The sequence below is a fragment of the Otolemur garnettii genome, unplaced genomic scaffold (genome assembly GCF_000181295.1).
Source record: "Otolemur garnettii isolate 467f Iridium unplaced genomic scaffold, OtoGar3 scaffold00019, whole genome shotgun sequence".
Taxonomy (NCBI): Eukaryota; Metazoa; Chordata; class Mammalia; order Primates; family Galagidae; genus Otolemur; species Otolemur garnettii.
The window spans coordinates 15,985,350-15,998,112 of NW_003852414.1; the positions used below are offsets into that span (position 1 = coordinate 15,985,350).

A 12,763-nucleotide genomic window follows, 5' to 3' on the forward strand; every position below is an offset into this window, starting at 1 on the left:
CCCAGAGAGCCTACATTGCAGTCCTAAGCACAGTTAATTCTTTACTCCATTGTTCTCCAATAAAACTTTCTTTTTGTCTATCTTTGGTTTTTTTTTTTGTTTGTTTGTTTGTTTGGTTTTTTTTTTTTGGCTTTGGGTCAGTGTTCTGACTATGATGATCCATTCTTAATCTCAAATTCCCCTCATGTGAAATTCTAGTATCCTGGGATTTACCTTCATGTATGTTTTGGACGACCACAAGATTTTTCATTTGTAAATTGTGTTGGGGATTATTTAAGAGCAGGTTGGTGGTGAAACTAAGGCTTCAGACTATAAATAAGGTGGAGTGAATGGCTCAGAAGGAGCAAGAACTGTGCCAAGATATCAAGAGAAAGGAAAGGGCAATTCTTATAGCTATATTCTGGTTGCTTTTTAAGAAGGGAAGAAGGGAGAGGAGTGAGCTGAGGTGTCTGTAAAAAAGGCTGAGCAGCCAGGATGAAGAAGGGAGAGCAAGGTGAGACCATGAGGTGGGACTGTGCAAAGAAGGCAAGAGGTCATGAATTATTGATTAGCAGTACACCAAATGTTCAGATGGAGAAACAGATACAACCCCAATGCCATATACCATGTGTGATATCTGCAACAAAATGAAAAACATTTGCATGTGTGTTATTGAAGATACAAAAGAGAATAAAGGCTGATGAGTAGAGATCTGGAGTGCGATAGACGCCATTGTCAACTTAAAGTGTGCAAACGCCACTGATGTTCGGTGGTATGACTTAAGAGTTTGAGTGAATGCAGAAATAAACCTGTGTGTAAGGGCTTTCTCGGGGGTACTTTCACACTTGGTGTCCTCCCTTGATACCGAGCAGTCCCTAGAGCAAACCCTCCCTCTCCCAGTGCTTCAATGTTCACACTCCGTATAAAAGCCCTTTACCCTGTTGACTTAGCTTCATCTCAAGGAAGAGACTGTTTCCTTTGGATTGTCTGCTCTTGAAGATTCTTGGATTTAAATCTAATCTTGCTCTCCACCCACCCATGAGGAGTTATTCCTTGCTGCCTAGAGCTACCTGACCTTGTTCTCATACCTCAGTTCACCTTTGTCTCACATTATTTACTCTGGGTAAACTATCACCTTCCTCACTCAAAGTCCCTGATTTAGGGTGGTGCCTGTGGCTCAAAGGGGTAGGGTGCTGGCCCCATATACCGGAGGTGGTGGGTTCAATCCCAGCCCCCGGCCAAAAAAATAAAAGTCCCTAATTTATTTTCCCCTCTGGAATCGTCTTTTATAAGAGAGAAGATCAGACATACCAGCTGTTCCTTGTACCCAATATTTTAAAGTCGACTGTGAATTCCATCTTTTTTTTTTCTTTGCTTTAAGGAACCCAAACCCAAGGAGGAGAATGGAGTATGATCAAGGATTATTATACTTACCAACATGATGTTGAAATAACAATTATATTTAGTGAGGATTTCTGTCCCATAGACCATATGTGCCAAACATTTTATGTAGCTTCTTTGCTTTTATTATCTTTCTGTTGAAGAAGAAACAAGGTTACATTGTTAGTAGGTATTGAAGCCAGATTTTGAAGCCAAGATGAATGAGTGTCTAAGTCCATGCCTTTAACACCTCATCCATGTGGACTTTCCTACACGTGAGCCTTTGAGGTAAGAATTTGCAATTCATTACACGTGCTCATATCATCTTATAGGTAGTTAATATGTAAAGGGCACATTCAGAATATTGGTGAAATGAATATGGATTAGGGAGGAGATGAGAGCTTTATTAGTCAGCGAAAGATTGAATTTGAGGCCTATGAAACGTTTACTTGAAGGAGGGAGGAGATGGTTCACTATACTAACTAGGAAGGTCATGGATTCTACAACTATTTTAATTCATCTTTGCTGAAGAAATTCTGAACATATTAAGTAAACAGAATCAGTGATAATGCTGTGGAAACAGGAATTGATTTTTATAGTGATTACGTAGTGTTGACATATGCAGACAGACTGAATTGTTTATTGATCTAAGCTAGAGTGCCGTAAGTGAGCTGGTCTCATCAAAAGTCAGACTTTGAAAGAATATTTCTTTCTTTTTGTTTTTACTAGGTTTAATAATAAACACGTTGATGTGGCGCCTGTGGCTCAAAGGAGTAGGGCGCTGGCCCCCATATGACAGAGATGGTGGGTTCAAACCCAGCCCTGGCCAAAAACTGCAAAAAAAAAAAAAAAAAAAAAAAAAGAGAGAAAAAATCCTGTAAAGGAGGAAATCCTTATGAGAATCACGCATAAGACCTTTTCTATTCCGCTAGAAAAATTTGCTGAGTCCAGTGACCTTTAGGAAAATATACTTATGAAAATAGTTAGGTTCATTGCTCAGAGAATTTGATGTCTTTTGTGCTGAAAGATTCTAACTCATCTTATTTTATCCTGTTCTAAAATTGTCAGATATTTCACATTGTCAAGCTTTCTCTCCACTCCCCATAGCAAGTTGTTAACTTTTCACACAAACCTGGGTCATTGTGATAAATTTTACCTGTAACTATTTATTGAAAAGCTATTAGACATCTTTTATTAGCATATAATTGAACACCAACTTTAGTATTATCCTTAAATATGGCAATGTTTATAAGTATATAAGATAAATCATTTTAATCAGCTTTATTGAGTTATAATTTAGAGGTTATAATCCAGGAGCAAAGGTATTCTTTTTTTCCCTTAAGTTGGTTTCTATAGCAAGCAGTTCCTATCCCATTTCCTAATGATGGTTTCAATTTTTAGAAATTATTGTAATATATACATAAGTTAAAATTTACCATTTTAATCATTGTTTAAGGTTATGATTCAGTGATGTCAAGTACATTAAAGTTGAGCAAACGTCACCATCCATCACTGGAACTTTTTTCATCTTTCCAAAGTGAAATTATGCCCATAAGACAGTAACTTTCTGTTCTTTCTCATTCCAGCCCCTGGGAAATACTTTCTGTCTCTATAAATTTGGCCATTCTTGGCATCTCATGTAAGTGGAATGGGGCAGTAGTTTTCTCTGTGTGACTGATTGACTTCATTGAGCTTAATGTCTCAGAGTTTATCCTGGTTACAGCATCTGTTAATAATATTTCACTGTATGCAAATACATTTTGTTATGGAATGACACTTGGGTTGTGTCCACCTTTTGGCTGTTATATGAACGTGGTTGTACAAATATCTCTTTTAGGTCCCTGCTTTTATTTCTTTTTACTCAGAAGTAAAAATGCTGGATCCTATGTGATTTCTATGTCTGCTATTTTGAAGAATTATGCTGTTCTCCATAGTAGCTGCACCATTTTCTGTTCCCATCCACAGTGCACAAGGTTCCAATTTCTTTACATCTTCATCAACACTTTTTTTTCCAGCAATAGTCATCTTAATGAATATGAAGTGATATGTCATTGTGGTTTTGATTTACATTTTTCTAATGATAACTGGTGTTGTACATCTTTTCATGTGCTTTTTGGTCATTTTCATATCTTCTTTGGAGAAGTGAGTATGTAGTCTTTTGCCCATTTTTAAGATTGAGTTGGGTTTTTTGTTGCTGAGTTGGGGGAGTTCTTTGTACATTACAAATATTAACCCATTATTATACATACGATTTGAAAATATTTTCTCCCATTCCATGAGTTGTTTTTTTACTCTATTGCTAGTGTTTTCTTGATGCACAAAAGTTTTGTGTAGTGCAATTTATCTTTTGGTTGCCTGTGCTTTTGGTGTTAAGAAATCATTGCCAAATCCAAGGTCACAAGTATTTCTTGTGTTTGCTTCCAAGAGATTTATTGTTTTATTTTTTCTCTGAGATTTAGGACTTTGAGCCATTTTGAGTTAATTTTTGTATATTTTATAAGGTACAAGTTCGACTTCTTTTTCATATGGAGATCTGGCTTTCCTCAGTTCTCTGAGTAGAACTGCACCCTCTACAAAGGAGGTGAGGAAGGAGAGAGAGGACCCGAGAAAGGTGTGGATACGACCAAGTTCACTTTTGTTGAAAGGTGGCTATTTCTTAAGAAAAAGTTGTTGTAGTGCATGTTTTCAAAGCTGCTTGTTACTGTTTCAAAGGTCAAATAGATAATGATTAAGTTGTGCATCACTTATGGTAGATTTTGACCTCTTACAAGTTGAAGAGTACCGAAGATCTAAGATCATTTACATCTCTTAAGAAGAAAAAATAACATAGCCTTCTAGGGCGAAGAACAAAAAACTGAAAAGTTACAGGTTATTCCCTGGGCCAAAGTGCACCTGCCTGGTTTGCAGTTCTCCAAACTCCCACACTCGGTTGGAGTGGCCTCTTACATGACAGCCTAAGGCTGGTGGGGGACATGGCTTCCCCTATTGTTTTTACTTTGGTTACTTTATTGACACTTGCTGAATTAGATGGTGAAGCTGTGGAACTTGAGCTGCAGCAACGAAACAGAAACATCGATCTCCAACAGTAAGTAAATAGATAGATCATTCCTGCTGATGGGCTGGGTAGCTCCTCACCAGTTTCCCCAAACAGCCAGATAAACAAAAGTGTGACTTTTCTTGAGGAAAATGATGTTACAAAGCAAACAGGGAAAAAAATTACGTGGACATATGGAATTACCTTCATGCATGCAAATTATTTATCTGTCACTTTGTAAATAATCCCAGCATGCAATTACTGGGGGACATCTCCAGGAAAGCTGCAGGGAAGAAATGACAGATGAGCAGGGAGAGTTTGGTGGAGAGGATCACAAAGTGAAGGCCCATCTGGGCAGTTATTCAGTGGGGAACTCTGCTGTTTTGAATTTAAAATTATGTGTGCTATTTACTGGTAAATTCTCTGGTTTGAATTGTAACAGGCCTCGGATGGCTACAGAGAGGGGAAATTTAGTGTTCCTTACTGGGTCATCCCAAAACATTGAATTTAGAACTGGATCTCTGGGGAAAATTAAATTAAATGATGAAGATCTCAGCGAATGTTTACATCAGGTAATATACTGGAAAGATCTTGAAGTCACTTTGTATATCCATATATGGTAAATTAACTGAACAGGTCTATATTAATATGTACCTTGAATCTTTTTTGGATTACTTTTATTGATACTTAACTGATGCATATATTTTTTAGGTATAGATTTATAGGCATATATACAATTACACATGTATATAATATATGAAGATCAAATCAAGATAATTAGGATATCCTTCACCTTAAATAGTTCTTTACTTCATACTAGGAAGATTTGAATTGTTCTCTCCTAGTTATTTTGAAATGTGCAATAGTTTAATGTTAACTTCAGTCATCCCACTGATCTATCAAATGCTACGTCTTCATTCTTCTGTCTGATTGTATGTTGTATCCATTAATCAATCTGCCTTCAGCCACCCTTTCCCCCTTCCCTGGTGTACCTTGAATCTTTAGCGCAGAGAATACAGTTAGATGTAGATGTGTTCTTGTAAAGAACAATGGCCCAGGGTTAATGGTGGGTAGAGTGAGTAACAGCAGCAGAAAGTGGCTCATTGTGCAGAGTAAAGAAGGTACACAGGATGAAAGTGCAAGTCCCTTACAAGGGAAAGGGGGCAGGTGGGGACCAGAAAAAGGTGTACAGAAAGTTTATTTTTGCCACAGAACAGAATCAGCCAACTGTTCTCCTGCCTTATTAAATGTTTTCAGGGCTCAAAATTGGCTACGTCACACTGAGGTATCATTCATAATGTCACAAGCCCGCATTATTTAGAGCTTATTATGGGCCATCCACTGTGCTTTGCACCTTTTGTGGGTTATCTCACTGGACCCTCCCTTGTGGGGTGGGCTTCATTTACCCTCCATTTATAAGGGAGGTAAAGGAACCAGAAGCAGTTAAGTAACTTGCCCCGGACACACAATAAATGGTTGAGCCAAGACTTAAAATCTAAACGGTCTAATTCCAAGCCAGGCTTCTTAATTAGCATCCTAGATTGTTATTATAAGAAAAAAAATGCAAGTGGAAAATACATTGATAGATTGTTACTGAGAAGAGTAGGTAGAAATATGCCATGGCTATTTCAGTCTGATGTTTATTATACATGGCATTCTTTGGTTTTTATGATTACAGGCAAGATTGTCATGCTTAAAACAGACCCCTGCTCAAGGTTATTTTATCCCTGTAAGATATTGTTCTTCTTCCTTTTGCAAAATTAGATCCAGAAAAACAAAGATGATATTACAAATTTAAAAGAGAGTGCAACTGGTCTGCCTCAAAATATATCTAGTCAAATCCATCAGCTTAACTCCAAGGTAAGTCTGACGTCCACAGCGAAAGAGCAAGTGGGTTCTTCTTAATTCAACCGGGTAAGCAACCGCTTTGCAGAGAATATATCCATTTTGTATCCATGTTAGGGATTTAGCACTGTCATTATGGCTCTTTGGCTTCAATGACTCAGCCCTAACGGAGGGTGTAGAAGTGGTGGCAGAAGGTAGGAAATGCTCTGCAAAGCCTTGTTGCATACATAGGCCTGGCTCAAGTTCTGACAGCAGCCCTCTGATGGGCGAAGCAGGTGCATCACAGCATTTATGAAAATTCCCACAGCGACTGTGCGGAGAAGCAGAGTCCACTCATCGGTAAATCATATTCTTTTTAAAAATACCCTTTTTGAAAAATGAATCTATGTCACAGAAGGAAATAGGAAGGAAGGGAATCCTGGAGGGGAGGAGGAACGAAGAGAGAAAAGGCAACAGAAACGGGAACAAGCAGATGAAGGGAGTTTCCAGCAGAGGATGTTAGCAAAATACGGCTAGGGTGGCCAGGCACAGGGGTCAGGCCTGTAATCCCAGCACTCTGGGAGGCTGAGGTGGGTGGATTGCCTGAGGTCACAGGTTCAAAACCAGCCTGAGCAAGAGCAAGTAGTCCCAGCTACTCAAGAGGCTGAGGCAGGATGATCGCTTGAGCCCGAGAGTTTGAGGTTGCTGTGAGCTATGTCACCATGGCACTCTACCCAGGGCACTTGAGCGAGATTCTGTCTAAATAAATAAATAAATAAATAAATTTAGATGTATGGCAAGGGTGTAATGTCACATTTGAAATGCCTTTGAACCAGCTAACTGAAGCTTTTCTTCCCTGTTGCTAGCTCATGGATCTTGAAAGGAAATTTCAAGGCTTACAGCAGGTAAGACCTATATTCTAGAATATCTAACACTTTTTTACAGAAAATATACTAGAATCATTGATAGAGCTGGCACCCTCATTTTAAAAGGAGATGGTTGATTACTATCAAGGGCTTGCTTTCTCTCACACTTTAATTATTATCCCTGCCTAGGCTTCCAGGATGCAAATGAAGAAGCCAAGTATAAGGGGGACGAGTGACCAGCCCAAGGTCACTGAGCGCATGAGGTCTCTGACTCTGAACCTCAGCCCACATGCGCCCCCCACAGGACCTTTAACTGTGTCAGGCTTATCTCTGCTGCACTTGGTTGGCTGGTGGTTCTGGTCTTGCTGATTTTGGCACCAAGGACTCAGTTTCCAAAGCCATGTATCCTGTCTGACATTAAGCTCAGAAGTCTGGGATGGATCAAAAACTATTCCAAATTTCCTTAAAAGTATATTCGCTGGTAATTCAACTTGGACAGTTTCTTAGAACAAATGTTTTATAACTTTCCAAGATGTGTGGAAAGTGGTCTGGGTGAACTTAGGCTTCTTACCCATTTTGTAGGTATTGGCCTTTCTAAGACTTCTGTGGAAGCCATAAGCTTCTGAGCAGAGAAATGCACAGAATCTCTCCATACTTAAACTTGGGGATTCCAGGATAAGAATCCAGTATTCTTCATCTGTTTTGATTATCCTTCCAGCATTGGCCTCTATTTGGGGGATTTAAGTTTAGCAGAAAAGTTCATGGATTCCCTTTCTCCCCTGTGACAGCATCTTGACCCCTCAGCTGTCATCTTGTTAGAGAGCATCTCAGGGAATAAAAACGAGCAAGGAACAGTGCCAAGGAACAAGACACAGCTCGGAGGGTGCAGCCTCCTGGGGGGCTCGTTTTTCTTACCAAAGGTCAAGAACTGGAGGCCTGGTCTGCATGAGATCAGACTGTCCTTCCTCCCCCAGGAAGAGTGTTTAATGATTGTCAAAAGTGAATGCCGCTGTGCCTTTTCGTGGGGCAAGTGCTCTCTGCCGCAGTCCTTGTCACTCCCTATTGTCTTCCTTCTGGCTGATGTCATTTCCCGTAAGCTTTGGGTTTTCAATCCCCAGACAATGTTGCTTTTGTACAACAGAAAAACTTCTAATAAGTTTATGGTTAATGTTCTTAATGGTGTCCTTTGAAGGACAGAGCTAATTGTGATACTGGTAGAAAAGGAGACAAACAGAGTCATATAATAAAACAGGATCCATAAAGATACCCCCACATGTACGGCCTCCTGATTTATGACAAAGATGGAGAGGGAATGGGGTTTGAAATAAGTGGTACGAAGTCACCTGCTGTCCTCCGGCTCTCTATTTCATTTGTAATGTGAAGCAAGCAGACTTGATTTTCTCTGTGAGTCAGTGTGTGTACATGTAATGAATAGTTACAATGTAATGAATAATTTCCCCCTATTTTAACTTTTTAAAAGACAGTATTCAACTACTGGTGAACTTAATAAAACAGCTTTCATTGTATCATCATTTGTCCCCCTAAAGAAGTTTCCTCTGCCCCCAAAGGCATGAAAAATCTTTTAAGACTGGAACTGGTGGCTGACAAAGGGTAAGATTCCCCAGGTTGCTAGACAAAAGGGGGCCTTTTTGTGGCTCTGGTCTGAAAGGGATCAGGTGAGCACAGGGTGAAAAGTGTTATCTTAGTTGGCCACATTTCAAACAGCAGGACTTGGAGTGAAAAGAGTTCAGTCGCATTAACCCACGGGAGGAGGGGTGGCAGCTGATGATCAGATTTCAAAGGCTTGCATGGAGGTACCAAAGGTAAGAATAATAGCTCAAAGAACCAGAGTTTCCATTTTCTTTTCTTCATGCCATAGGAACGTCTATCCTTATTTCCACACCTGAAACCTTTACTCTTGTGCACTGATGGGGATGTCTCAGGGAAACAATACTTTTCCGAAGAGTAAAGTGAGAATCCTCTCTTCCCCATAGTTCATCCCACCCATGGTTAAAAGCATGGGAAGGAATATGAATAGGACTGTTAATAGAAGAGACTTGTTGTTTTTTCATAAGAGAGTTGATTTGAAGATGAACATAAGGTATTGGTTTAAAATCTGGAGGAAGCCCAAGTTGATTGGGAGTAAGATGTAACCCTCCAACCCCCACACACACCTGTGCCAGAACCTGACTTTTATTGCTGCTGACTACAAGTACCATTGTCTCAATGACTGTTCTGTCTTTGTTTCAGACACTGGACAAAACAGCTTGTGGCAGCAACCCCTGCCAACACGGTGGAACCTGCCTCAATCTGCACGACTCCTTTTTTTGTATTTGTCCCTCACAGTGGAAGGTGAGTCACTTGGCTTTTGGTTGAAAATGATGGCAAGTCAGCATCCGTGGTTTTCTGGAAATCATACAGGCATACGGAATTCTCCATCCAAAGTTTCTAGGATTCTGTGGCCTCAAATCAGAATGAATTATACTATATATGCCAAAATCCAGACAGTGGCGAGGATGATTATATAACCCACTGAACACCAAGCCATTTTAAGGAGAGGTTCACTTACTTGGACAACTACACGGAATGGCATGCTACTTCTCTTAGCACTAAATTAAATTATTTAGCGTTGGAAAATATTGCAGGATTCTTGACATACCTTTGTAAATTTTCTTGCCTATTTCTGGTAATCATGGAAATGTTCTCAAAATGAACATTTGGAACATTAAGTAGGCATTCCCAAGCATAGTCTCACTGTGCTATGTCTCAGCTTGGATAGGGACTCTTCTGTATAACTACGATGATCTTATGAAGAGCTATTTGGTTCTATTGGGTCAAATCTGAATTCCAGAGGAAGGATAACCAGAGGTTGTTATTCATATTATTGTATTACCAAGGACTTACTTGTCATCCATGTGCAAATCCTTAAACATATCAGATGAATAATAGCCCCCCACCCCCGAAAGCTCTGTGACCTTTGGCCCTGATTTTATTTTTTATGTGACCACAGGGTCCTCTCTGCTCAGATGATGTTAATGAATGTGAAATTTACTCAGGAACACCCATGAGTTGCCAGAATGGAGCCACATGCATGAATACGGTGGGGAGTTACAGGTAATAACCTGTTTTTTTTTTTTCAATATCAAATACATTTCTGAAGGACTAAAACATCCCAGAGTTAAGAGCATCCAAAGTTAACTGTGTTACCAGCAAAATTAGGTACCCCACAGGGAAATACACAGACACATAAACACATGTATATAGCTATTTTTACTTAAATGAAGAAAAGCTGCTGAATTCTTGACTCTCACTCTATGAAGAAATCCTTTTTTCCCATCCAAATACTAACCAGGGCCAACACTGCTTAGCTTCTGCGATCAGACAAGATCAGGCATATTGGGGTGGGATGGCCATAGACAAAAAGTCTTTTCTCTAGCATCCCTGTGGAAGAAGGCCAGTGTGACTGGCTCAGAGTGTTGTCCTCAGTAAGGACAACATGGTATGATATGAGCTGATGTGCTGGTAAGAGCCAGAGCGCTGACAGGGCACTACTGAATGGTTTTAAGTGGAGAAGGGACAGCCCCCATGCCAAGGCCCCACTGCCATACTTCTTATGCACACAGTAGAACCTCCATAGCTGACTCGCTTCCTGCACTGACCACCACCTTAAGTTTACCTAATTGTCATAGACCAGACATGCACCCCATGTACATATCACTTCATTAGACCTAGTTCCTTATGTTGACCACCTCCATGTGTGGACTGGTTTGTTGCAGTGCCTTGGTGGTCAACTTACAGATATTCTACTGTATTAACAAACTCACAATTTGAATGAGAATAGCTTCATTCAATGCTACATCAAAATGTTGACCACAACAAGATCAAAGATTGAACTGAGGTTCAATGAAGGAAGTAACACTCACTGCTTTTCTCCCTTAAAAGGGAGCAACTGAGGAGAGTTCTGCTTAAAGATCGTTTTTTAAACTAGAAATCATCTTTCCCGTATATTCCGTGGTCTCTTATATTCTGTGATTTTTAAGGGTTAAAAAATTGATTCTGTGAGGACATGAACAAATTCTTTCCATGCTCCAAGGTAGAATCTCACTGGATTAAAGAGCAATTATTTGCCCTCTTATTAGAGTCTCTGCTATCTTGTTCTTCAGTTCCTCATACCAATATCCATTCTAGTCTTTCTAGCAAAAATGAGCACAATAATTATTTTTATCTCCATGGCTATGGCACTATTTTTTTTTTTTTTGAAAAGAGTCACAGTCCTTTCCTGTTCATTTAATTGGCTCTTTTGTTCTTTTGATCTGATCTTTGAAACTTTGCTCATTCCCAAGAATAAACTCAAATCATTTAAACTTCTGAGAGAAGTGTCTATGAGTTCAATCATTGTGAAAAATGAAAATGAACCACTTCTGACTTATATTCAGTATTATGTTATTAAAGAGCATTTTGCTTTCAGGCTTTTGTTTCTCACTTCAATGAGCCCCCTGCACCCTGCTTTTATGAACACGCCTGGATCCAAATGCAGGATCTTTCATTCCCTTAAGAGATTTATCTCCTGGTTTCTGCCTATGGGCGTTTATCAAGGAGCATTGCTATTTGGGGATATCAGCCGCAAAGGCCCTGACTCCCAGCACTTACTCTTTCCGACCTTCCTGGTATCTCGGAATGTACCAGAGATTGGATTTCACTCCTGGTCTTCCTTTATTGTCCTTGTCTTTCAAGGTCTTGTGGACCAACAGAATGACAAATATGTGAGATCCATAGACCAAGCAAAAGCTATTGTGGCTGTTTTCATCATTTTTTCTCCTTGAAAATTGGACAAGGAAAAAAGCACTTTAACATTCACAACTAGACGCAGCATGTCAGAGGTTAGAGCTCTTTGTTCAAATGCACGAATATCAGAAAGACAGAGCTATGTATTTGTTAGCAGCGTGTAGTAACTATTACATAATATCCGAGCTAGCAGCAGGTGTTTTGTTACTAGAAAATTTCAATTCAATAATAATCAAATAAACAGTGTTGCTTTAAACCACTGAGATTTTAAAATTGTTACATTAGCTTTATACCCCAGGTATCTAGACCACAAATACTCTAATGCAGGCATATGAGGAAGACTTAAGAAGGAAAAAGAGACCATGAAAAGATGTACTTGAGCATAAGATTAAATTCTTGCTTTGTGGAATCTGTGTAATAAAACAACAGACAATTTCGGCACTTTCTTGATTGCTATTCATTATGTGAGACTAAATTCTTAATTATCAGTATCTATATTGAAGCTTTAGGAAACTTCAGCACTCACTTTGCTGACCCTCAAGGAAGGGTCTGGAGCTGTGAACATGTGATCATTGTGGGCAAAGTTTGCTCTGGACCTGGGGCACTCTTCAGTGCCCTTAACCCTTCAAGCTCATTTACCTGGGGAGAAAAATGAGTCTTTATTTAACGGGATTAATAATTCATAATTTTAAATACCTTTGAAAAGATAAAAACACTAATGAATTGGAAGCCCTGTTTTATGGGAAAATTTCTGGTAAAGATTCTTTTTTAGACTCACGATTTATAGAGAAGAAAAAAAAAATCTGTTTCCACTGATTGTTATAGAGTGGTATCCTGTCCCCATGTGCTTCGTACAGCCAGCAAATTGGTATTTTGCTACTTGTCACTGTCACCG

The 12,763-nt window shown here is 39.4% G+C and overlaps 1 protein-coding gene across 1 annotated transcript in view; it reads left to right on the forward strand.

Annotated features, from left to right (window-relative positions):
- Positions 1 to 4,328: 4,328 nt before the first annotated feature.
- Positions 4,329 to 12,763, forward strand: part of CUBN (cubilin) — a 245,379-nt gene continuing 236,944 nt past the window's right edge. The window contains exons 1-6 of the mRNA XM_003786786.2: positions 4,329 to 4,444; positions 4,836 to 4,965; positions 6,158 to 6,253; positions 7,084 to 7,122; positions 9,334 to 9,435; positions 10,094 to 10,197. Coding sequence (XP_003786834.1) covers positions 4,332 to 4,444; positions 4,836 to 4,965; positions 6,158 to 6,253; positions 7,084 to 7,122; positions 9,334 to 9,435; positions 10,094 to 10,197 — 584 coding nt within the window. The 5' untranslated portion in view covers positions 4,329 to 4,331. The remainder of the gene's footprint in view (positions 4,445 to 4,835; positions 4,966 to 6,157; positions 6,254 to 7,083; positions 7,123 to 9,333; positions 9,436 to 10,093; positions 10,198 to 12,763) is intronic.